Consider the following 27,284-nt stretch of genomic DNA (forward strand, 5'->3'; position numbering starts at 1 on the left):
TGATGTCTGTGTCACACACTGTACTGCAGGGTAGAGATGAGACGGCTTCCTTCTTGGTCCTCGTATCACTTTAGACCATTGCCTTGCCTTCTTACGGAAGCCTCTTGCTGCCCTGAGGCCCCCACTCTCTGGGGGGTATTATCACATGCTCTCCCCCAACACCAATCATCGAGCAGCACTGCACGTCTGGCTGTCGGCTCACAGCTCTCCTCGCCATGCTAATACCACGCGGGGTGGCCTCAGAACCAGCACATGTCAAGGCACTCAAACTCCTGGCTCCTCAGCTCCTTTCCTTCTTCGGCTCCAGGAGCGTCCCCTGTGCTACCTCAGCGACCACTCCCAGAGTTGCATTTTAAATCTTGTCATACCAGAAATAGAACTGCTTCCAAAATCACCAACAAAGACGGGCATTCCCTTCTCCAAAGAAAACCACTTATTCTCCCAGCTCACTTGCTTAAGAAACCCACTATAACAAGTATGAAGAAATACAGAAATAGGCTCTTTTCCCAATTATCTCCAATTACTTCCTATCTTTCTTTACTCTTCCAGTCTCCTTGCCCTTCTCACTAACCCTTCTCTCAGCTAATAACCTTGACTGACCTTCACACACACTCTGCATCTCATCTCCTCTGACCTTAAAACTCTCTTCTGTTGGTTATACAATCTATCTCCTGCATTTTCAACCTATTTCTCTTAACTGGCTTCCCCTTAGCATTAAAAAAAAGAAGTCTCCAGCATTTCAGATTTTTAAAGCATTCTTCTTTAGACAGCCCCACAACTGCCCGTAACTGACTACTGATCAGTCCCTTCGGTAGCTTTTACCTTTACCTTTCCAGTACTGGACTTGGCATACTCTGAATTTTTTATTTGTGTGATTATCTCCCCATGAGACTAAGCTGTACTGGGCAAGAAATCTATGCATAATTATTGCATGCTAACATCTGCTACAAAGCTAATGCCTGACAGAGCTCAAAATATTTTTTTTGAATGTATGAGAACTCAGAATTATCAGTCAGCACAGATTTATCACTGGTTGTAGAATACTGAAGTCTTAAAACTAAATTTAAATGGACCTTGATTAAAATAATCTGCCACTCTATTTCTTAGTGTGGTTGTTTTAAAATCTTGATACTTAGTTAGGTTGAATTATAGCATTAACTCACCCATATCATTCTCTTTCCCACCTTCCTGGGAAAGAGTGGCCACTGAAGCCATAGAGGACGTGGAATTGGCCGGCAGGTATCCAGTATCTGCTCCTTCACTTGCCAACCCACTCTGGCGTAACTTAGAGTCCTGAGGCTCAGGACTCACAGATGAGGGTGCAGATAAGTGCTTGGGGTGGCGCTGCTTCTGAAGTTCCATGGCTCTGCCAACTGAACAGAAAGCAATGGGTAACTATTTTCGTTGCAAGACACCAAAACAGAAAAAAAAAGATGATGTAAGGGATTACACCCAGAACATGGTGGGCCCTAGAAAAATATAAGATGAATTATTATACAGTGAGGAGCAGACAGAAAGGTAAGAAAAGAAAATAAGGAAAGAGAAAAAGGAAGAGGGACAGAGAATAGACAGAGAAAGGGGGAAAGAAGGAGAATGCAGATGAGTGGAGGAGGGAGGGAGAGAATAGGGAGGGAGGTGGTGAGGGAGAAAAGAGGAAAGGAAGGGTCACAAGGAAAGGAAGTGAGGAGGGTGAGGGTGGGTGGGGAAGAGGGAACGCTGAGAGACAGAGACAGATGCATGTGGAGCTACATTCCTTCGAAGAGTCCAGATGAAGCCTGTCACCTCTGTGAGCTCTCAGCAGCCCCTTCCCACCCCGCTTCCCCAGCACACACAGCTCCATCATCACAATATGCCTCAGATGCCCGACTCACCCCTATGCTTCTCATTACCCCTGTTCACTCAGCCACCATGAGAAGCTAGAGTCTCAGCTCACCATCCCCCGCAGCACTGCACGCCCTCACACAGCTCTATGCAATTCTTCCTAAGATCTTTTGTGTCCTTGGAACTCATGGTCAGCATCTGTGAAATGCTCCATTCTCCTCAACCTCTTCTCTAAAAATTTCCCTCATCTTCTCAGTGTTTCTCAACAAGGGGAGCTACTGGTATCTGAGTGAGAACTGCTCATTGTGTTGGCCATTCAGCATCACTTTATCACAACACCACCCGCTGCTGAGCCCATGCCAGCCTGTTCAGGAGCACAACTCCAGGACCTAGTCCTCCTCCCCATCTCCCATCAGCCTTATTTCTGCTGCAGCCCCTCCAGTGGGCTGATCTCCATCTTGTTTCATTACGCCCGAGGGTAGAGGGAGATGAGCAAATAAAGCACAAGAGAGAGGTGGAGAAACTACAGAAGCGTGCAGTAAGTGACGTTATGTATAAAGAGATTAAACAGTGTGGTAGAGAAATCTCTGCACACTTTTTTTTTTTAATCTAACAATTCGGACTTTAATGCAAATAAAATCAGAATAGATAAGTAAACCTTGTTATGGACAACTGACAGAATACTCTATTGCCATTAAAGATGTCTATGACAATTATGTAGCCACGTGGGGGTATTTAGTTCAGAAATAACGCTGATGAGAAACAAGGTGCATTGCAAGTTCAGAGGAACCATTTGAAGGACGCCCCTCTCCGGCACTTCAATCCAGCTAAACGAGCCTCCGAAGGACAGGCAGCGTGGAGCGGTGGGAATGCAGCATCTCAAACCTGAACATACTTGCACTGTTGTCATGCCGGCTCGGTCTCCTCGGAGGTCCCAGGATGCTGGGGAATCCTCTTCGCTTCCCTTTTTCTTCTCCTTCCCTATCTTTCTTCATACTTTGCTAGAGTCAAGGTACAATCAAAGAGGTAAGAAATATGTAACAGAGTAGATTTATTTTGTTATTTCCCAACACAGAAACACAATTCTAACTGTCAGCTGAAAGCAACTGGTTAAATGTGTATCACACGCATACACAGTGCTCTTAAGAGGCTGGCACACAGCACAGTGGACACATCAAACTCATCTGTCCTCTCAAATCCTTCACAGTTGGCAATTTTGGAAAATGAGAAAGGTAGTTTTTAACATGTGCAATGAGATCTTCTTGTTCTAAGCAATTCATTCATCCACTGAACAAATATTTACCAAGCCCACAATGTGTGAAGGCACCATGCTAAAAGCTGGCGAGACAAGTGTGAAGGAGGGCCTTACCCTCATAGAGCTGTACTATCTAACAACAATTAAATAAAAAGAACAATAATTACAAACTTCCAGGTACCTTAAAAGAAAAGTATAAGGCTGCAACAGAGCTGGGGGTGGCGCTCAATGTAAACTGCTCAGAGCTGGGGGTGGCACTCAACGTGAACCACTCAGAGCTGGGGGTGGCACTCAGTGTAAACCGCTCAGAGCTGGGGGTGGCACTCAGTGTAAACCGCTCAGAGCTGGGGGTGGCACTCAGTGTAAACCGCTCAGAGCTGGGGGTGGCACTCAACGTGAACCGCTCCACTCAGAGCTGGGGGTGGCACTCAACGTGAACCGCTCCACTCAGAGCTGGGGGTGGCACTCAACGTGAACCGCTCAGAGCTGGGGGTGGCACTCAGTGTAAACCGCTCAGAGCTGGGGGTGGCACTCAGTGTAAACTGCTCAGAGCTGGGGGTGGCACTCAACGTGAACCGCTCAGAGCTGGGGGTGGCACTCAGTGTAAACCGCTCAGAGCTGGGGGTGGCACTCAGTGTAAACCGCTCAGAGCTGGGGGTGGCACTCAGTGTAAACCGCTCAGAGCCGGGGGTGGCACTCAACGTGAACCGCTCAGAGCCGGGGGTGGCACTCAGTGTAAACCGCTCAGAGCCGGGGGTGGCACTCAGTGTAAACCGCTCAGAGCCGGGGGTGGCACTCAGTGTAAACCGCTCAGAGCCGGGGGTGGCACTCAGTGTAAACCGCTCAGAGCCGGGGGTGGCACTCAGTGTAAACCGCTCAGAGCCGGGGGTGGCACTCAGTGTAAACCGCTCAGAGCCGGGGGTGGCACTCAGTGTAAACCGCTCAGAGCCGGGGGTGGCACTCAGTGTAAACCGCTCAGAGCTGGGGGTGGCACTCAGTGTAAACCGCTCAGAGCCGGGGGTGGCACTCAATGTGAACCGCTCTTTTCACTTGTCACGTTGCCTACTAAGCACTCTCTGTGTCTGGATTAGGCGCTATGCTTTGAATTTCTTAGGAACAGGAACCGTATCTTACTCCTCTCACGCCATGCCTAGCACCAATTTGCCGAAGAAGTGAATACTAAAAAGAAGGAAGACAACCAAGCAGAAGGAGGCACAGAGACTTAACACACCACTGTTAGGTTGGTCTTACCTTAATTTTTGGAAGGAATCCAATCCGACCCCGCTTATGTTCCAAATTTCGAGGTTCTTTCACTTTTACTCCCAAATGCTTCATGTACATAAGAATAACATACTGCATTGTGGAACTGGAGGAGAAAAATTAAGTAATATAAGACTTCTGGGGAGGGAGGATGGGTAGCATAAAGATATCAAATGACTTCCAAAACTCCAATGCTGGGGTTCTTGGAATTAATTCATGAAATAAAAAATAAGGGACCATCTATTCATTGCAAACAGAAAACAGCTCTACTCAAGACACTAGAATATTAGTCAAATAAAATGCAGGCCCACCAGAAGGAGACAGTCTATATCTTTAAGGTAAAGAAAATAAATCGTAACTTAGGACGGAAAAGTTTCTTTTTTCCTTAAAATTCTAGCAAAAAAATAGTTCTATTACCTCTTATCTTCTTCCACAGCCTGAGTAGTCATCCTGAAAATAAAAACAGTAAAAAATAAAATATTAAAGTTTAAAACAAAGTTGCTATTTAGCTCAGATACCTGAAACAGCAGAACAGAGCCAGACACTCTGGGTCCTACCCTGAATCTCTATCACCTGGAATAAAACACCAAAAACCTCTCATCTCTGAAGGAACCACACGGCTTTCACACTCACATCACCAGCTGTAAATGTTTTATAACAAATAAATATTTCCAAAACATATGAATTGAAAGTCCACAACCTGTTTTTGGTTGGTCAGAAATTTTACCAATTTTACTCATTTTACCAATACCCAGGGGGATGGGGGTAGGGGGGTAAAACACAGGAATTTTATCTAAAATAAAATTATCAGCAAAAATGTAAAATTCCTGTTTCTCAAGTATCTTGACAAAATAAATAGCTCCACATATACAATCTGACACCCTTTCTGAGTTTGTTCAGCGTGCGCCTCAGCAGAATCAGCAGCTCAGGACAGAGGGCATTTCTACTCCAGTTACTTACAGCACTTCTTCGACTTTGGCGACGATCTGCTCCGCACAGGCCCGCTCCCTCTCCAGAGTTACCCGGTCCTTGTCTCGCTCTGCATCAAGTTTAGTCAGTTCACTTTCGGCCAAGGTCAGCCCCATGCTACGTTTCTGCCTAAAGGAAATAGGAGAAATGTCTTGAGGTAACCTAAAGAGAAACTATTTCCCTCTGGAGATGTTTCATCAGAGTTTCCATAGCTATGAGTTTCTAGCAACAAGCAAAATGTCAGTTTTCTATTTTGGGGCCCATGTCACCTAGGACACCAAAGGAAAAAAATTCTAGAGGCAATCACTGAACGGAACACACAGCCTGAAGGAACGCACTTAGCATGGCAGTACTGAGCTCAAATCCTGAAGTGTACAGAACGGGGACCATGGACTCCTGACTCCAGAGATTCATTATATTTTAGTAACAGCGATAAAGACTATATGCTAAGCCAAAGATTGAATGTGTAACCTTTTCCTACCTAAAAAGAAAATTAATTCAGAATGACCATATCAGATACATCTACCACCACGCTTACCGAAAATCTTCCAAGTGCTTCTGAACTTCTGGGTGAACTCTTTCTTGCATAGTTTGGATATAGTGGCGATGTAGATCCTCAGGGATAAGCTCAGGTCTTCTTTTTTCTGGATAAAGGAAATAAATGATCTAAAGGTGTGCTTTGTGTATTGTAACTGGCAACATATCGATACTATGTGGTGCAAATTTAACTTGGAGTAAGACGAAGAGAAGTTTTTCAATGCATTTTATGTATTTCATCTCAGAATTTGGATTTCATTTATCCTTAAATATATTACAAACTCTCTTTCTGTTGTGATTCAGAATGACCTACCAGTCACCTTCACAGATAAGCTGAGCTATGTATCTACGGAGATGATATTCTCTGGGATATTGGTACTCTAAACTTACCTAGATCTACTGATATTTCATCAGGAACAGAAACTTTCAGGTGCTAAAACAGAAATGCAAACAGAAAGTGAAACAACACTAAGAACTTTTCAACATGTATATAAGTACTTGTGTAAAGTAAAGAGATAATACAACTTTGGATAACTATTTTTGCAAGCATATTCATGTATAAGCTCATTTATTGGGTTCCACCCATCCAAATTTCACAGCTCTGGAATGTCCCATTGTTTAGACTTGAAAATAAGCCCTTTTCCCAAGGATCAAGCTATGAAGGAGATCCCCACAATCACTGCACTAGATGACTGAATGCTTCTGCGTCTTATGTATTCCTGTTGGCTTTCTAGAATCACTGGTTAATATAATCAGCTATATATCATTTGAATCAATACAGATAAAACCTAAACTATGTGTATATTATCCTATGAAAAATGTACTCATATACAACCATGATTTTCATTTGTTGTATTTTAGACAGTCACACTACAGAACATGATATTCCTAGTCATTTTCCTATGCAAAGTCAGAAAAATCTCACAATAGTCACACACCCAGGGAAAAGATACTGAATGTCAATGATCAGGCTCTGGAGTCTTAAATCTATAGTAACTATCTGTAGTTCTTACTACTGAGCTAAGGTGACTGTCAATTTATTTCTTCTTAGCTGGGATTTCCCCACAACAGCGGCACTTTCTCATCCCATTACCTGATGGTAGTGTTTTGCTTTCTGTCAATTTGGAAAAAGTCTTGGAAGAAAATTGTAATTTTTGCATTTAGAGAAAGCATCTAAACCTCTTCATGCTTACTTTATATTGAATACCTACTTTATTAAAGCATGTATTTCCAGAGTTTAAACAATTCCTGTAAGAACTGAAGTTTTACATTTAAAAACAAGTCACTGCCAAAAATTGTAAGATCTCTAATATTCATCTGAAGAACAATGAAATGGATTTCAAAGCTTTCTCTTTAACTAAAGTTGCCATGCAGTAGCTCAAAATAACTTTCCTACAAGTATTTCTAGCACAAATGCAAAGAAGTATATAAATCCTCATTTCTGTATATGGGCATTGATATGAAATAAATACCACCCTTTGCATAAAAGAATAACACATTAATCCATCAGAATTCTTGTGTTTTTACATTGGTGAGTTTAATATAGATCAGCAACAGCAAAATATAAAATTTTGACTTAGCATGAAGCTCTTAAGAAATGTGAAATTCAAATATACTTCAATATTTTGTCATTTCTTCATGGAAGCAATTATCTTAATAAACATAATAAGTATACTTAAACAATGGCAGTATAATGAGAACCCTAACTAATTCATTCAATAAATGTCTGAAAGCAGTTTTGGGGAAACAGCAATGAACAAACAGAACAAAAATATCTGCTCAAACAGAGCTTACATGCAAGGGCAGAAAATTTAAGATTATAGACAAACTAAATAAATAAATAAAATTTAAGTTCTGTGGACAAAAATAAAGTGACAGACAGTGAAATGGGCTGAATTTTACCTAAGTAAAATTGGTTTCAGAAGACCCCATTGAGAAGCAACTGACTGCACTGGCAATGTGTAGGCATGTGGGCAACTCTGTAAAGGAACACAGAGAAAATGGGGCAAGAGTTGGAAGAAGTGGAACTACAATGTTTGTGTGTGTGCTTGTTTGTTTGAAGATAGGAGGACTAACAATGTCTGCAGGCTGATGTGAAAGATTCAGTAAAAAACAGAAAGCTGATGATGGAGGAGAGGAGGAGAATGGCTAGAATAATGTCCTTGTGTAGGTTTAAGGAAGTACAATCTGGGTAAACAGAGGAAGGCTTAGCCTCAGATAAAAGCAAGAACCCCTTCACAGCAGCATCAGGAGAAAGGGCAGAGCATATGGTATGATGCAGGCAGGTGATATATCTGGTAGAAAAGTCTCTTCTGCATGTTTCAAGTTTATTGAAGAAACAGCAAGGTCATCAGCTGAGAAAAGGATAGGAGAGGAAATGATGGAGGTTTTAGAAGACAGAGGGTATGAACAGTCACGTAGAGAACTGCAAATGTGAGAGGCATAGGGCCATGCACCGTGATTATCGAGGAAACCTTAAGAGCTTTTATTTATCCTAAAGCAAGGTTAATAATAAAACTTCTTAGTTTAAAAACCTTACTAAGTTTTCCATTGGTAAAGGAAAACACTATTATCATTTACTATTATTTATGTGAGTAAGATCTTATCCACCAGTTTAAATTCTGCCTCCAAACTTCAAAGAGGCCAGCCACAGTTCAATTACTGCAAGCATTATCCTTTGGACCACAATAAGTTTGAGTGTATCATTTGTGTTCCCTGTTTTACTCCCTCATCCTAATTATGCACGTCTAAAACCCAAATATACATATATATCCCCCCAAACTTACTGTGAGAACCCAAATGCCTACAACTAACTGAGAAATGATAAATAACAGTCATGAGTAATCAATAATCGAGATATAATATAGATGTCAGAAAGCACTATTAAGCCCAAAAACAGAGGGAAGTTTGGAAGTAGTTGGCCTAAATGCACTAAAGCAAAGATTATAACATTGACTTGGTAACTTACTGCAGAGCGATCCAGGAAGAACTGGTGAAACTCAAGGAAGACGCGACGAGTCTCCTTAGAATTGGTCTGTTTGTACAGGTCTGAGTAGAGGTAACAGAGCTGTGGTGGAGGCAGAAATCGAAGAGACAGTGAAAATTCATGAAAGGTGCTTTCTGCTAGATCCTCACTGAGTAGGAATGAGCAGGTCACCATAAACACTGTATTTTTACCATATAACCAAGTCTTTAAAAAAAAACATTTTAATTATCTTTCATATCCATCTTTATATGTTTAGAAAGTGGGGTTTTATGATATACGAATCAATGTAAGAACTCTGAAATTGGCTAAACTGTAAAATATATTACCAGTGTTGCAGGATCAAACTGTGAAACTACATGGTGTAAAAACACAGCCAAGTGAGCAGGGCGAGATTTTAGCAGTTCGATGCTCTGGAAACAGCTGCACTGCCCATTGATCTAGAAAAAGAAATCATTACACATCAATAACTTCTAACACACAAATGCAAAATGGAAGCTCAATGTGACGCACAAATGCAAAATGTAATTAAACACAACTATCCGAATTTCACTTTGACATACCCTAAAACAATTCACCATTTAAAAAATTTCACTAGAATTTATTAGCAACATAGGTTATGGAATCTCTTCCTTGGAAAATCAACAATCTCTCAGGGATAGGTTGGGACCATCTTGGGAGAAGGCAAATTTAGAAGATTATCAAGGAGGTCAGGTATCTATAAATCACTATGCAAAAAAGTTTAACAACACTTCTAAAAATGTAATGGAAGGCTTTTTTTTCTAATAATGAAATAGCTGTCTCCTTTTCCTTTGGGCTAATCTCAGAAATGGTGGTAGGAAATACAGCTGTATAACCTTAAGTAAGACAACTCCTAGAATTCTTGTATATTCCTAACTACCTTTAACACAGAAAACAGTAATAGTTAAAATAACCTTCTGACCAACATCCCCCATAAACACTGACATAAAAATCCTCAACAGAGTAATTGCAAACTGAATCTGGCAATACATAAAAAGGAAAATACATTATGATCAACTGGGGTTTATCCCAGGAATACAAAGCCGGTTGAATATGCTAATATCAATCAATGTAATTTACTATACTAAGAGATTAAATTTTAAAGAACATATGATCATTTCAATCATTCAATAAAATTCAACATCCATTTATGATAAAAACTCTAGCAAACTAGAAGGACTTCCCTAACCTAATAAAAAGTAACTACAGGAACATAGATAACATACTTAATGATGAAAGACTGAATGGTTTCTCCCTAAGATCAGGAATAAGACAAGGATACCTTGTCTCACCGCTCTAAATCAGAGTAGCTCACAGGAGAAGTACCCCCCCCCCGCCACCAGTGCAATAAAAGTAAGAATGAGAAGTAAGATAAACAGATTGGGACCAAGCAAATTAAAATTGTCTCTATTCATAGAAAATGCTGCTGCCTATGTAGAAAACCTCAAGTAATTTTAAAAAGCTAGAAGTCGTGAGTTTATTAGCAAGAGGACAGGAATCACGCCAGTCATATTTCTATATGCTGTCAATCAACAATTGGAATTTGAAATTTAAAAAAAATTACAATAACACACCCCTCTCCCAAAATGAAGTACCTAGGTATAATCAATTACTTCTCATAAGCTTTAAAAGCAAAGTCATTTCTACTGGTCAAAGCTAAAATAAGCAATTAACCAATCAATCTTGGTTCTAAGATTAGGTTCAAACCTTTACAAACATAATTTCAATCTTCAGGAAGTATTCATTTTTGCAACAAATCAAACATCTCAGAAAATAAGTAATTTGTATTTTAGAAAAAAAAAATACCATCACCTGTTCATGTTCAGTACCAAAATCATCATCCTCTGCCCCAATAATATGAGGTGCTGTACGGGTTGAGGGGCTCCCAATAAGTGACTGAGTATCCTGGTAACATTCAGAGAAAAGAACAGAAAAATTATCTAGAGGTCAAACGCAGGGCAAGAATAAAGCGAAACCCTCAAAAAGACATGGTTCACTAAACCAATTAGATTTCTTTTTTTAATTTTCTTTCAGTACTTTATTTTCAAAGTAGTAGTTCTCAAATTTTCAAGGCCATGAACTATTTCAGCAAAGAAAACCACAACAGTATTGGTTGTTTCTTGGGGAGAAGAACACTTCCTCTGGAAATAACAAACACCCTTTGCTCACTATACATTGGATATCTGATTCTAAACCACTCTCTGTATGCTTTATTTATTTTACACATATCTAGACCTTGTTAATACAGAAAGAAAGAAAGTTGGCTTACATAAATAGCTGCCAATTTTGTAAAGTTAGATAACAAAGTGAATGAACATAACAGGACAAAGGAAAAAAAGAGAGTAGAAATGGTAAAATGAGCAGAGGCTAGTTAATAAAGATTTCTCTTAATGCCACATCCTTGAAAGCTATCACTGAGCCCTATTTTTCCATTTTTAATTCATTTTCATAAATGCACAATGCAGGGTTTTTCAACCCTGGCACTGTTGACATTTTGGGCCAGACTGTCCTTTGCTGTGTAGTCTTGTGCACTGTGAAATGGTAAGCAGCATCCTTGGCCTCTACCCACCCACCAGCTACCAGTAGCAGCCTCACAGTCATGTCAATGAAAAATGTTTCTAGATGTTGCCAAATGTCTTCTGAGGGACCAAAATCACTTCTGGCTAAAATCACTGGAACAATGCAATAAAATTTTCAAGTAATCATATAACACTGCTATAGGAACAAAGATAACAAAATTGCCAAAAATAAACCGTAGGTTGGCAGATCGTATTCCCACGCAATAGTTCATCTATTTGTTAACTCACAGTTGGATTTAGCATAAAAAAGGAAATGTAGGAACCCTAATGTGTAAAACAAAAAATATGCCATGTTTGAAGACCACAAATACTAGAATCAAAAATCATACAATATTAAGAAAAATAAAAATATTGGAGGAAATAGGAAAAGAATGACTTTGGCTTAAATCTGACAGCAGTTGAACACACAGGATCTGGAGCTGAGCAAGGGGAGCGGGCTGTAATGATTTGGGAGTCATCTGCATAGCACATAGTTGAAGCTATGTACATGGATCCACAAGTTATAAAGTAATAAATATTAAGTAACTGTAGTTTTCCTCTTTAGTTTGTTGCAACTCTATGTATTTACATCTCCTAAACTTGATTCTGCCTTTATTACTACTTGCTTTTTAAACCCCAAGGCTTTAACAATTAAAGAAAAAAAAATCAGGTGAAACAATAGAGATTTCTTTAGGGTAGTATAGTCCAACAACTTTTGAATTTATAGCTGATTTAATGTCCTTAATTTTTCAATAGTTCTTATATTGCTAAGCTTAACTGGTGGATCACAATCTGCTATTAAATGTTTTACTACAAAACTTTATACAAGTCTAATTAAAAAATAAAATCAGAATGCTAAAATTATTCATGTAAGAATATGCAAGATCCAGCAATTCCAATTCTGAGTATATACCCAAAAGAATTGAAAGGAAGAGCCTGAACAGATATTTATACAACCATGGTCATGGTAGCATTATTCACAATAGCCAAAAGGTGGAAATAACCCAAGTGTTCACTGACAAATTGACAGGATGAGCAAAATGGTATATACACACAATGGATTATTATTCACCTTAAGAAGGAAGGAAATTCTGACACATGCTATGACATGGATGAACCTTGGAGACCTTATACTAAGTGAAATAAGCTGGTCTAAAAAGGATAAATATTGTATGATTCTACTTATAGGAGGTTCCTAGAGTAGTCAAATTCATGGAGTAAAACGGTGATTCCCCCCTTTCATTAAACTGGTAAACATAAAAAAAAAAAAAAGCTTCCCAGGGGCTGGGGGAGAGGCCTATGGGGAATTAATGTTTAATGATACCGAGTTTAAGTTGAAGATCAAGATAAGCTTGAAAGATGGCTGCACAACCATTTGAATGTAACTTAATGCCAATTAAGTTAAAATGCCAATTACATTAAAAAGGGTTAAAATCATACTTTCATGTTATGTATATTTTACTACAATAAAAAAATAGCATTAGATCACCTAATAATACTAATTATGGAGTGGCTCTCCATTTATCAAATTTGTATTAAGTTCCTTCGACAAGTTTTAGTTTTTTTTCTCCAAAAAATAAAAAATAAAATAGAAATATCAGTTACGTCTGTCACATGAAGGAAAGCACTATCATTTCATGGACTTCATACTCACAGTGTCCTGAATTACTTCACTTTTCTCTGGGTTTTCCTCTAGATAAATCCTCTCTTTCAGGCCACTCTTGGGACTCTAATTTAAAAAAAAAAGACATTTGGTTCATCTCACTGGGCTCACCAGAAGGAAATACAGAAAAACAGTATAAAAGAATAATATTCTTAATTTCCTATCTGTATTTGAGACTACTAAATATCTTTCATATAATACCTGGCTCCGCTACTTTTTCCCAGACTTTGGCATGTCATTTATTTCCTCAGTATTTTAGTTTTATGTTGATAAACAATATACAGAACCAACAGAATAGTTTTACTTCATTTCCTGGCCTGAGGGCTAATTTCTATACCAAATAACTCTAATTAAATATATTATATATCTCAAGTTCATTATATCAAAATCAAACTCTATCTTTATAGATCTCCTTTAACCCATTTATTCAAAACATTCTTTCTATCCAAGTTCAAAATCATTTTGGCCTATTTATATGAATGAAACTAAACTTCCATTTTTCTGTTACTACTTCATATGAAACTGATGTATGGATTTTTATAAAATTTACATGATATGTTTGGGATGACCTAATATAAAATATAAACATGATACACAGAACTTCAACTTTGGGGGATAAGTGAACACCCCAAAGCAATGGGAACCATTCTTTAGTTGAATATGGGTTTAAGAGATTTTTGTGTGAATGTTCAAACAGGCACTTGTAGGAATTAAACTGTTTCTTACATGTTCAGTAAATACCCTCATCTGCGCTGTATAATCTCTCAACTGGATTTCCACAATAGCCATTTATTTATTTGGTCTCAGTTTCCTCATCTATAAAATGGTGATGTTGCTTCTTTAAGATTATAAGGAAAATTAAAAGAATATCTGTAAAGTGTTAGGTACAACTGTTGGCACCAAGTAGGTATTCAAAAACGGTAACTATTTATTGACCATTCAATACGTGTCCGCTAAGTCCCTGTTAAGCACAGCAGTCTTCTTTTCTTAGCGATCCCTCTGTCTCCTTCTTCCAATTCATTTTACACACTGACACATTTCTGACTGGGCCTCTCTTCTGCATTCAAGATAAAGGCCAAACTCTTCACTCATTCATTTTGTTTTTCATTTAAATACTTATTAAAAATCAATTATATGTCAAATAGCCTTAATTTACTAGAATGCCTGCTTCTACACTTGCCAATTCATTCTTTATTTTATGGAGTTATATTTCTAAGCCACAGACTTTATTGTAACATTCCTATAAACACAAAATAAAATTCAAACTTTCCATTCATACAAGTCGTTCTGAATTCCTACAATCTCCTGGGCTTTTGAGACATAAAGTCAAATAAGATGGCCTCTGTGCTCTCAATGAACTTTCCATCTAATGGGAGAGACAAGCCATGAAAACAGAGAGAAGCAGCACAAATCAAAAAGTAGCCAACAAGGATTCCCAAAAGCAGTATACTGCTGGGACAAGCTGCAGTCCTGTAACCCCTGGACTCAGGAGTTTGTTTCTAAGAGAAACACTAGCCATTTCATCCATAACCCTAAAATATCAGTAAAATTTCTATTGCTGTCCCACATATTTTCATACCTCAGTGCCTTTGTTTATACCTACAGTGCTGGTACTTTGGAGCTACGTAACAGCAGATCATCTATTACCAGGGTAGTTAGCAAGGCAGTTAACTCCCTTTGCTCCTCCTTTTTTCTTTTATAAAGTATAACAATAGTACTACTTTATAATGTTTTGAGAATTAATTAAGATAAGGAGTGTAATATTATACCTATTGCAGCATACAGTATGTATGCCCAATGAATGTTAGCTATTTTAATTTTTTTCTTGAGTCAAAATGGAAATTTTTCATTAAAACCTTTAGTCTATCCTATCCTAAGACTCCAATCACCATCTGTAAAAAAAAGAAATCCTCAAATTTTCCTTGCATGAGAAACTGAGTCATTGGGCTTAAGCCTCAAAAGGTAGCCTGAATGATGGCTTAGACCAAAGACTTAAAATTTTTTTTTAACCACAACCTTCAATAAGAGAAATTTTACATTGTTAATCAGCACGCATGCACGCACACACACATACATGCACACATGGATACACATGTGTACACAAAAGTCACAAGAAGTAACACTTACCTCTTTTACATGCAAAACACTCTTATTTCCTAGTCTACTCTTTTTTTAATTTAATGCTGATGCCAACCCACTAAACTGATTTCATGATCTAGTTTTAAAAATACTGACGACTTCTTTCCTTATCACTTTTTTAGAGAGTGATTTATTTATAAGTCATCATTTCTATTATTGTATATCACTTATAAAGTATTGCTGAGTAAGTAACTGAACTTAGATTTTAAATATTCATATGACTATGGTGCTACATCACATTCAACTTCAAATATTTTCTTATCATCTTAAGAAATACCCATGTTTATCTGGCAATTTTCTGGGTTAATCAAAAAAGTTTTACTAAACAGGAGCTATTAACTGAAGTCTAATAGGACTACAGCTTTTCCTCTTTGTAATGGCAAAGTGCTCCATGATTCAAGACTGAGTCACTTTGACCACAAATGGAATATTAACATGCTCTTAAAAATATCAAGTTGGCCTCTCAGTTCAGTAAGAAAGCACTAGCATTAACTTCTCTACCCACAAACAAGATGACTGCTGGGAAATTCCATGTCCTCAAAAGAAACATTTGGCAATGTGTGTCCAAGGAAAAAAGTGAACTCCGGAATTAAAAGCTCATATACAACAGTGTCCAGCATCTCTGCTCATTAAATTGCTATATTAAAGAGAGCAGTGGTAAAAAGTAATAAGAGAACGCCTCTCATTCATGTAACTTAAAATCAAATCTAGAAATGAGCTGTAAAGAAGAATTCAAGAAGATAAAGACATAGAACACTTACATCTGCATTGTCACTACTGGGCCGAGAAGCATCTCCACTGCTGTAGTCAATTCGGCCTAGTCCATCACCAGGATCTGCTTCTACCTCACCAACTGCTAGTGCGTCACCTAAAGGCTTGGAGGATGTAACTACAGCTCCATCCTAAAACAGTTTAAACACATACACAAGCACATTAAAAAGAATATTTTCATTTTTGACCATATAAAGAAATAGAGTCACACTGTAATCTACATGGAGACTGTTAAAAATCGGCCAGTTTGGTGTGACCAAGGATGCCTAAAGTTCTAAAAGTTAAAAACATAAATATTAACTACTAATTCTGTGGTTCTAAAATGACATAACTTTAAAAGCAGGGAAAGTGATATTTTAGCAAAGACAACAAATAGATAACTCTAGCAAAGAGTTCCAAATAGAACTACAAGATAAAATAGTTTGTTAAATTATATAATTTTCACTTCCTGCCCATTACTAAAGATTATTACACTATAACCTCTGGTTAGCTGCCTTCCAACACTTCAGAATTTCAGTAATTTGCCAGCTCTGGGACACAATATAATAACATAATTACAAGCTTTTAGATCACAGACCACATTTTTATTGCTTGAACAGAGTAAGAATGTTGTTTTTGCTGTAATAATAACATAAAACTGTCAACATTACTGAAGCATAATACTCAAAACTTCATATAGCTAATAGGATTAAATCTAATGGAAAGTACATTAAGCCATTAAGTCAGGAGACCCTAGACTGTGTTGGCCTTGTGTAAGTCATCTAAACAGCTTAGGCCCTGATTTTCTCAACCACAGCATTATTTTTTAACTTTAAAATGAGATTAGACTGGATGGCTTCAAAGAATCTTTTTAGTTTTATGAATATGTGATTTTTACTTACAGCCTGAACTCAGGAAGAGTAACAAATCATCAGCTTTGTCTCATTTTAAATGGCACAGGCAACATGTCCATTTTACTTTAAGATGAGGCATAAGGAGCTTTTCATATCCCAAATATGAACATTTTAGAATATAAATCTGGGTGACATGTAAATGCTGAGCTATTATTTCTAATGAGACCATCAGCTCTGTAACTTATACCTATATAGCAAATTCTACTGTGATCTACCTTAAAGTTTCAATAAAAATAGTCATTAAGAATATGAATGTGCTTTTGAATTCAACAGACTGAGTTAAAATTCCATTCTATCGCTTTAAACTACATGACCTCAGATAGATTATTTAATCCCTCTGAGTTTCTCTAAGTGTTTATGTTAAATGGAGAAAACTACAGCAGTATCTAATCTCAGAGGGTTATTGTACTGATTAAATAGGAAAATGCTTATCTATGTGTTTAGCACAGGCATTTTCTTACTTTGTAAAGCACAATGCTTTATGAAATCTTATGTCCCCACTTAAAAACATTAACTGCCATGTTGTTTCAAAATGGCAGAATGAACCTCAAAAATGTAAATACATGTATTGAAATACATTTTAGTAGTTTGTCACATCAAAGCAAGCGCACTCAATTCTTTCTTAAATTACTATGGAACAAACAAACATATCATGACAAGAAAACAAGCAGAAGCCTACGTCTCCTTTAGTCAGGCATTATTTTTGTAACCTCCTATACAGGACATCCTGTTGGCCTAGGCTAGAAGCACGACTGCAGCGTTCTCTAGCACACTCCCAGAAGGAACCCCTCCTGCGCGAGGCCCGGCCGGCAGCGCGGCTACCTGGGGGGAGCCCGTGGCTCTGGACAACTGCTCTCGCAGCTGGGGAATGTGCTTCCTGGCCTCCTGGATCTCTTTCAGCAATCTTTGGGCAGGTGTGCGGTTGTAATCTTCCTGCAGTAACTGAAAAGTCATAGAAATATTCTGAGAATTAATTATATATGTCAAGAAAACATAGAAAAAGTCCCTTCCATTCTTAATACAACAGCTGATGGCACCGATATTACAATACTGCGTGACTGTGATTATGATCTATGCCAATTCGACTACCCACTCACGTTCTTACTGGCCTCCGAACAACCCCATTTCTAGTTTAGTACCTGTAGCCGTTCCTGCTCTTTCTGTAACATTTTTCTCAGAATTTCTACTTTCTGGTTATGAACCACATTGTTTTCTTCCTAGAAAAAGATAAAGAAACAAAAAAGAACCAATATAGTGAAAGAGAAGCTAAAGAAACAAACAGCAGTTATAAGGACAAGTTCTTCAACATGCCACTTGAGGATAAAAGGTTACAGGAAATTTCAGCCCTTCTGTTTCACTTTTACCAAACTTGGTTCAAGAAAACGCTAAATATTGTTATTACCTGGAGCAACAAAGTTGCCCTCAGTGTAAGATTGATACACGTTCCCTCCCTTGGATCTTTACTATCGATCCTAATGCAGGGACCAGATTCCCAGGACCTCCCACCTGAAATATGAAACAGCTCTGGAACTCATCTCCTACCATCTCTCCTTATTTCACAAGCATATAACATTTTATCGAATTAGTCTTCTTAAAATCCTGTTATAATCATTTCCCTTTCTGGCTCAAAATCTGTTTAATAGAGTCTTACCGCCTATCCAGTTACATGTAAATTAGCCTGGTAGTTGTGGTTTTTCAAAATACTTTTAGTTTTTTATGTAGTGGGCCCACTACATAAATCCTTAACTGCCACCACCCAGACAAGAGTCCTGCCTACTTCCCAAAAATTCTTGGTGCTTTCTTGGATCCTGAGCTGCTTATTCTCCTTCCTGTGGTTGGGCTATCTTCCTCCCCATTGCCACCACTTGTTACCTGTTTTTTTCAAGGGCCAGTTCAAAGAACAACTTTCCATAAAGTCCTTCCTCATCACAACTGGATGCGCTTTCTTCCTCCTTTGAATCATCTCATGACTTAATAATTTCCCCCTCACAATGTCTACATTCTGCCTTTTTATTTACTTGAACTCTGATTCATTCTCAAACAACAAAGGTTTATTTAACACCTGCTATATGCTGAGCAATATTTTAAGCACTGGGAACATAACAATAAACAAAAGAAACAAACAAACAAAAACGCTCCTGTCCTCTTAAGGTATATATTCTAAGATAACTAATGACCTTGAACAGAGGGTGTCTTAATTATATTTTTGTGGTGGCACCCTGTTTTGGAGATGGTAGGTGTTAAACATTTGTTGAATCAAATATGCTATTCCAATACTCTGTAATCATTCCAAGTTATTCATAATAGGAAGTTATTTTCTAGAATCTTGAACTTATCTGTTTATCAGCTCAATACTTTCAAACTCTTAATATAAAGCAAAGGCATCATATAACTGAACATTTACAAAGAAGTTTGCCCACTCTTACCCCCATGAGCACAGGACTAGTAATTCTCTCCATATTCCCAGATGCTCCAGGTGAATGAGGGGATGTCATGATGGGAGACATATGTCCAGTGACTGATGACTCTACTTCAGAATCGGCAAGTGGAAGCTGGGGCGACCCGGGTGGGCGTCCCTGAACAGTGAGAGCTACATAGGAACCAGCTTGGGGTGGGGAGATGGAATAAAGGGGAAGAAAGGGAAAATAACATTTTCAAAAACTTTTTACAGTAGTTCATTAAGAAGTGGGAGCTTTAACAGATCCAGTTCTGTGAGGAAGTTTCACCACCTGCTAACCACTCTGCATAGGGGAAAGAATCCCCTTTGTCATCTCTCTTTCATGACTCCCCTAAAAATCTAAAACAACAATGCCGTTTTCAGAGAGTACATCATTACTCGTAAGACTAGATACTACTTAAAAGCAACCAAAATTAATAACCCCAAGAATTTTTTTTCGAATGAGTTAGTATCAACCATCTACTAATGACATTGTTCAATTAATTCCTTAAATGTAAATTTAAAAAACCATCGTACTTTAAGATGGTACTAATAAGGTAGGGTTTAACTAATTTTCTGGAATATAACGATGAAATTTAAGTTAACTTTAAAAAATGAGTATGACAAAAAATATGCCACAAAAACTTTAAGTATATGTACTTTTTAAGGTTTTTCAGTCTTAATTCTCTCTGTCAAAAAGTCATCTATTACATCGGATTTACTTATCCCATGTGTTTGCCCCCAACAGCTTCTTAGTTCTTCCTTTTCTTCTTTAGCTGTTTTTAAACTACTTTGATTTGAGGTCACTTTCATCATGTCAAGAATACGCACTGTAGAGTAGGACACGAGAGAGCTCTGCTGCAAGTACAGCACACAGGCACCAGGCATTTCAAATTTATAGCTGTTCTGGATACTCAGAGTGCTTCTTTAAGTGTTTAGCTAGGTTCTCCTTATTAGAATCTACTGCTACAGTCCTAGGATTTAATTTTTTAAGTAAAAAATACTTATATTGGAATGAGTAAAATATATAACCCAGGAAGCTAAAGAAATAATCTTACTTTTAATACTCTGCAATAGTTAGTTGTCAAGCATATATTTATTATCCTAAACCATCATATTTAGGTAGCATACAAAAATGCATAAATCACAACCTCATTAAATAAGTAATCAAATGTATTCAAGTATGAAGATCTAATTTGATCACTGCATTTCTTTTTACAATGTACTAAAGTTCATCACTATGATCAAGTGACAATTTAGAGCACTGGTGCTCTGATGAAAAGGTAAATTCATCAGAAAATTCATGGCTTGCTTTACATAAACAATAAGAAGGCCAAGAAGGAATTCAGTTTACTAAATTTACTCTAAAGATGTCCTCAATGACAAGAAATAGCATTAAATGAAATGTGTTCTTGCTTCGCCATAAACAACTATCTCTTATTGCAGTCTACTTTACTGTGGAACCATCTGATGCAGAAGATCAGAAATTCTTGACCCTGGAGATTTCCAAGAGATCACCACCTTGAATTATTTAATCATTTACTTATCTGAGGGAATGTGATTATACTAGATGATATTTAAGGTTTCATTTCAGTTCATCCAGGCCATTGCTTCTAGTTTCTCTTCCCTCTCAAGTGACTCATGCATTTCTTTCAAATATATGCTTTCAGTATTACCCAGAATGACAAGGATATTATAACCAACAACATAGAGAAGTGGAAAGAAGACAGTAATTTGGAAGTTAAGAATTTTCATCTCAGACTTTATTTTAATGCAGAGGTCAGCAAACTCCAGTAAAGGGGCTAAATCCAGCCCACAGATTGTTTTGGCAAATGAAGTTTTATTGAAACACAGTCACACCCGTTCATTTACATACTGTCTATGGCTGCTTTCCCACTACAATGAGAGCGTCATGTGCAGGCATAAAGCCCACAAAGCCTAAAATATTTACTATCTGGCTCATTACAGAAAATGTTTGCTGATCTTTGCTTTAAGGGTTTCAGGAAACAAGACTGAGAATAACATTCACTTACATTTGATTAACTTTACCACTTCCAAATGATTTGAATGAGTCACCAGAGTTCCATTCACCTGTAAGAAAGTGAAAATATTGTCTGTCAGATAACAGTCCACTGAGACAATGGGTAAGCTGACTTCAGGAATTATTATACATGACTAATAATAGTACACAGGGCTATATTAGAATATGTATATGTTTGATTCAATACTCACTTTTATCACTATTCCATAACAACTACTCAGCAACAAAATGGAACTTGAGCACAAATCAAGAACTTGGTTTAAGGGACATTATAACCTGTTCACCACGAAAAATAACAAACATACCATGCAACAGACTTACAAATCCTTCCCAGTGAAGGACTCTTGTAAACAGAAAGGATCTCTTTGCTCTTAATTACAAATTAACTGATTTGTCAAACATCATAGTACATTTTTAAAAAGATGAAAAAATATGCAACATTTCCACAATAATACTCAAATTTACTTTTAGTTTTCCAATCATGGCCTAATCTTTATAAAGAAAACTAATTTTCAGATAGGCTAAATGTAGGAAATGTTATCCAAATGTTACTCCACTAAATCAAACAAATTAGGGTAAAGATATCAAAAGTGGATCTAACATGATTTTTTCTGATGCAATAGTAACTTTTACAAGTTTAAATGTATAGGTGTTTAAAATAAAAGTAAAAGTATACCTACCACACCCACCAGAGATGATCACCATTAACCAAGATTTTAATCTTTGAGACAATAACTCAGCTTACACACACCAGATTCACAAGACACATATACATATACATTATAACTGCCTTTTTTTTCTGCAAATGCCTTTTTATTGTATTGTAGATATCTTTCAGTATAGGTACACATAGATCTAATCCATTTCTTTTAAAAGTTGCAGGTGAAATGTAATTTATTTCTCTAGCCCTCAGTTATGCACATTTAGACTGTTTACAAGTTTTCAGTACAATAAAGTAGAAATCAATTTCCCTGTACACATTTATACACATATTTCCCTAGATAAAAGCAAAATTGTTGGACAGAGGTTTTGTACTTTTTTAAAGTATGTAACTTTTGATACATATTTACAAATTTCCATCCAAAGAGATTTTACCTAATTTATACTACAGCAAGCTGATGAGAGTAGCCATTTTACCATATACCAAGTATGTCAAATGTATATTATCATTCTTTAAAATTTCTGACACCAAATATATTTACATCTATCATTTTAATTTGTACTTCTTTATTATCCACTAGGTTAGACATATCTTCATTAATATATTATTTATTTCAATTACTTTAGGGAACTGACTTCCTCAAATTGATAACATTCTTTAATAAAATAAATTGCTAACTTCATTTTCAATAAATAAATCAATAAAAAATTGATAAAATTCTTTGCCCATTTTTCTATTAGTCTACTCTTTTTCTTAATAACTTAAAAGTTTTCTTTCCAATTAAGGATACTATCCTGTGTAGTGTGTTTCAAAATTTTTTTCCCGATAGTTCTTTGTAAATATGTTCATGGTGCCTTTTCCTGTATACTAATTTGACTTTAAGTATTCAAATTAACAACTGTCTTAGGAGTAATTACTGACTAATCCATTCTTTCCCTAATGATCAGAATTCAAGGCCTGTTTCTCACTTTCCACTGTGTTCCACTGATAGGTCTATTCTAGACTAGAGTCAATTGCTTTAAATTAATCCATACCATCTCACATACCCATATACATGACACACTTTTTTCTTGAACCATTATTATACCTTTATACAGTTCATTTGGAATAATCATCAGTTTGACAAGTAACAACACGCCTCCCCAACTTTACTATGATATTTTATGAGAATCTCCTCCAAACAGATTAATTTGGAGCGACATTACTTCTACAAAAGTGAGTTACTCTCCTATCCAAGAACATATATGACTCTATTACTCAAGCTTTGTATTATGCCCTAATTGCCTAAAGAGTAATATTCATTTTAAAATAAATAAAACAAGTTTAATTGTCAAGAAATCTATCATACATAATGGTCCGTCTTTTATAAAAATCAAAGAGAAAAAAATCAAAATATGGCTAATACATGCTGTTTTTTAATCTACCATAAATTCCATAATAGTCTTCTCCTTACCTTGATGATTCGATCACCTGTCTGTACTCCAGCCCGCATGGCTGCTCCATCTATAAGAGAAATTAATAACTTAAAATAGAATTCATTTCCACTCACTGATAATCTTCCTGAAAGAGAGGCAGTGTAAAAAAGTGATTAAAAACATGGGCTGTAAAGTCAAACAGATTCAGGTTCAAATCCTGCCTCTGCCACTCACTAGTTGTGTGACCACTGAATGACATTATGCTTTTTTACTCTAAGCCTAAATATCACCTGTAAATATCACCTTTTTGGGCAGAAAATACACCTACCTCAAATTATAGCACCCCACATAAATGAAGTATTCAAAATATAGTAACAGCAGTAGAAGTTATTACTATCATCCTTTTGGGAAAAGAATGGATATTTTTGAGCAAATAACCATCTCTTCAATCTGTCTCTATCAAATGTCTCTGGTGGCATGAAGAAATATAATTCCACAAACTTCTGTAAGTGATAATGCATAAAGTATCATGATCAAGGAGTCTATGATTTCTAAAACTATGTAAGAACTGTATTATTTCTATAAAGTACAAAGCAAATCAAATTAACTGGGGTCAATTCATGCCTATAACTATGACACTAAAGACAGATCTAACACAATAGTCCATATGACCTACACTGCCTGTGATTAATTCCTTCTGGACAAGACACATTATTCAAGCATTTCTATTCTTAATCTGTTTGTTCCCAAGTGACAAGACCGTTTTTAAAAATGCCTTGCCTTCTTTGACAGACTGCACGAAGACTGGATTGTCCCCACTGACCGTCAGCCCAAATCCATTGTCATCTTTCTGGATGATCACACAACGTTGCACAAGACCTGCACAAGAACCACAGGGTAAAGAGAGAAAGAAAGAAAACAGAGAAAAAGACAGTTATATATCAGTAATGAACTGTATTCTATCTGGAGAAATACAAGGTAGACATGAAACCCGTATAAAAAATAAGAGCAGTAATCCTCATAGAGAAAACAAACAAGAACATCGCAAAGAGTCATATATGTTGATTTCTCACTAGACAGGCAGAATAGAATTGTTCCAAGATTACAAACAGCTATGGCGAACTGGAAAAGAAAGTATTAGAGAGGAGACACTTAGAAGGAAAGCCCATTCACATTTATACTGTTTATTTGTAACAGAAAATCCTCCCCCACTACCCTGGGTTTTTGGTGCTCTAATTAGTGTTTAAACCCAAGAAAATGAAATGTTTTGGGATATTAGGTGAGGAGCATTCCACGGTAAACTGTAGAGAAGTCCAATCTCACTCTCAGGAATATATACTCAGAAAAACAGACTACACAAAGAAAGGAGGTGCTTGCAGAGCGCCTGCAGCTTTTCTGCCGAAAGGGAAAGAGAAAAAGTTCAAAGGGAAGAAAGACCTTGGCTCACAGAAAAAATACAGAGAAAGGACAAAAAAGCAGAAAAGATAAAGAATTTGTAAGCTAAACCACTTCTTTTTCTTTCATATACTTACCTGATGCCTACAGGAGAGTTTGTTTTCCTTCCAGTTAAACAGTGAACAAACATTGTCAGGGCAAGGGGAGAGAAGGGGGGCCACAGCCAAAGGATCAGGGTGCCCCACACTAAAACCCTGATTAGTACCCAGGGCTGTTTATCAGAGATCTAGATCTGAAGGTCCTGAGCTCTGTGTCAGGCAAAGATTTAATACTTTGAGCTTTGCAGAATCTAAGTATTTCACTAAAGTTCAATATATAAAACATGTAAAAGAGCACAAGTATAATGATGATTAGAAAATATAAACTTCTTCAAAACAAAGATTTTTATACAAAGAGCGATGACCTTTTCAGTAAGTTTGACTTACAAACAAAGGATATGTTAAAGGCTGCATATTAATGTATATGTATAAATATGTATGTGTGTGTATGCATATATATTTCTTGCTGCTACAGATGAAACACTAGAATAACTGGATCCCAGTATGGAAAACACAAACCTAGAACCTTAAGTCATAACTCTACACAAAGATTAGAGCAAATATTGGACCTAAATAAAACAGCTAAAACTTTTCATAAGAAAACACAGGAGAAAATCTTCAAGACCATTGGGTAGGATGCAAAATGCATTAACCATAAACAAAAAAAATGGTAAACTGGACTCGAAATTTAAAATATCTGTTCTCCTGAAGACTGATAAGAAAATGAAAAAAAAAAAGCCACAGAGTAGGAGACAATATTCACAATATAAACATCTGATAGAAGACTTGTAAACAAATTATATTTTTAATAAACTCTACAATTCAGTAATGGAAGACACATTTTAAAAGGCACAAAAAATCTAAATAAACATGTCACAAAGAAAGAGACACCAATGGCCAATAAGCACATGCAAAGGTGTTCCACATCTGCAGTCACCAGGAAAATGCAAGTTAAAACCACAGTGAGCTACCACTACACACTAACTAAAATGGCTAAAAATAAAAAGATAATACCAAGTGTTAACATGGATGTGGAGCAACTAGAACTCTCATATGTGGTGGTGGGAGTTAAAATGGTACAAACATTTTGGAAAACAGTTTGGGAATTTATTACAAAGACAAGCATACATTTACATATGACCCAGCCATTTCATTCCCAAGAGAAATGAAAACTCATGTCCACAAAAAGACTAGTACACAAATGTTCACAGTAGTTTCGTTCCTAACAGTCCAAACAGAAACAACTCAAATGCCCACCAACAGATGAATGGATGAACAAACTGTGGCATACCTATTATAATAAAATACTACTTACCTATTTTAAAGAAGGAATTATTCATACATGCAACAAACATGGATTTATCATAAAAACATGCTAAGCAAAAGAAGGCTGCTACAAAAGAGAGTACAGTACATACTGTATGACTCCTGTAGGGAACAAGTGAAACTAAACTACAGTGATAACAAACAGACCAGTGGTTGCCTAGGGGTCGGGTGCAGAGAAGGGGTGAGGATGACCGCAATGGGACATGAAGGAATTCTGCGAGGTGATGGCAAGGTTTCATATCTCAACTAAGGTAATGGTTATGTGAGTATATCCATTTGTCAGAAGTTATTGAAATGTACACTTAAAACAAATGCATCTTATTTCATGTAAATTGTACCTCAAGAACATTGATTTTCAACATTTAAAAAAATTGTTAACTCTCAATTCTAGAGATAACCAACTGAACAGCACCTGGGTTCACATATTCACTACTCCCACAGAACAGTGAATGGTAACGGGAGCAGAATGTTAACCCACCATAACTTTACTTTCTTCTTTTGCTTAATGTTGTTTCTTTCAAGTAATTAGGAAAAACTATAAATAGAAGAGCATAAACACATAAAATCAAGGGAAAAGGCATTCTTTATAAATTTCTAGTACACAGTATAATAAATATAAGACTCAGAGAACCTCAAAATAAAAGGCAACGATTTATAAGAATCCTTTAAAATCCATGCTTGTTTTCAGAAAATAGACATCTAATAACCTCCTTTACAGTTATTTGAAATTCCAAAATAAATTAGACATTGGCTTTAGAATAAAAATCAAGACAACTGCAACACTGAAAAGATGTTTTTCATAATATATCCATCCCTCCCAATTCTCCCACCCATCTCCCAAGAGCTGAAAAGCAGGGAATTAAGTTTCTAATATTGGTGCTTGCTGTGCTAAGCCCCTGGGCTTCTTAAACAACATTTTCTCAGGCCTCTGTAAAGAACAGGGTGCTTGTAAAAAATGAAGGAGAGGAGTAGTAAGGGGTGAGAGCGCTGTGCTAATGCACTTCACTTGAATATAATGTACATGAAGTACTTAGCTCAGTG

The 27,284-nt window shown here is 36.9% G+C and overlaps 1 protein-coding gene across 3 annotated transcripts in view; it reads right to left on the bottom strand.

Moving 5' to 3' along the window:
* Window positions 1-27,284, bottom strand: part of ARHGEF12 (Rho guanine nucleotide exchange factor 12) — a 138,137-nt gene that overhangs the window by 29,942 nt on the left and 80,911 nt on the right. For all 3 annotated transcript variants that reach the window (XM_073239597.1, XM_036992668.2, XM_036992667.2), the window contains 18 exons: window positions 24,205-24,303; window positions 23,463-23,512; window positions 21,341-21,398; window positions 19,297-19,475; window positions 18,010-18,087; window positions 17,693-17,812; window positions 15,968-16,108; window positions 13,059-13,133; window positions 10,659-10,751; window positions 9,155-9,265; window positions 8,811-8,909; window positions 6,233-6,275; window positions 5,844-5,949; window positions 5,297-5,434; window positions 4,754-4,786; window positions 4,328-4,442; window positions 2,717-2,822; window positions 1,164-1,373 (listed from right to left, as the gene is read on the bottom strand). In XM_073239597.1, the coding sequence (XP_073095698.1) occupies window positions 1,164-1,373; window positions 2,717-2,822; window positions 4,328-4,442; window positions 4,754-4,786; window positions 5,297-5,434; window positions 5,844-5,949; window positions 6,233-6,275; window positions 8,811-8,909; window positions 9,155-9,265; window positions 10,659-10,751; window positions 13,059-13,133; window positions 15,968-16,108; window positions 17,693-17,812; window positions 18,010-18,087; window positions 19,297-19,475; window positions 21,341-21,398; window positions 23,463-23,501 (1,744 nt within the window). In that variant the 5' untranslated portion in view covers window positions 23,502-23,512; window positions 24,205-24,303. The remainder of the gene's footprint in view (window positions 1-1,163; window positions 1,374-2,716; window positions 2,823-4,327; window positions 4,443-4,753; window positions 4,787-5,296; window positions 5,435-5,843; window positions 5,950-6,232; window positions 6,276-8,810; window positions 8,910-9,154; window positions 9,266-10,658; window positions 10,752-13,058; window positions 13,134-15,967; window positions 16,109-17,692; window positions 17,813-18,009; window positions 18,088-19,296; window positions 19,476-21,340; window positions 21,399-23,462; window positions 23,513-24,204; window positions 24,304-27,284) is intronic.

This window comes from Manis javanica, chromosome 6 (genome assembly GCF_040802235.1).
Source record: "Manis javanica isolate MJ-LG chromosome 6, MJ_LKY, whole genome shotgun sequence".
Lineage (NCBI taxonomy): Eukaryota > Metazoa > Chordata > Mammalia > Pholidota > Manidae > Manis > Manis javanica.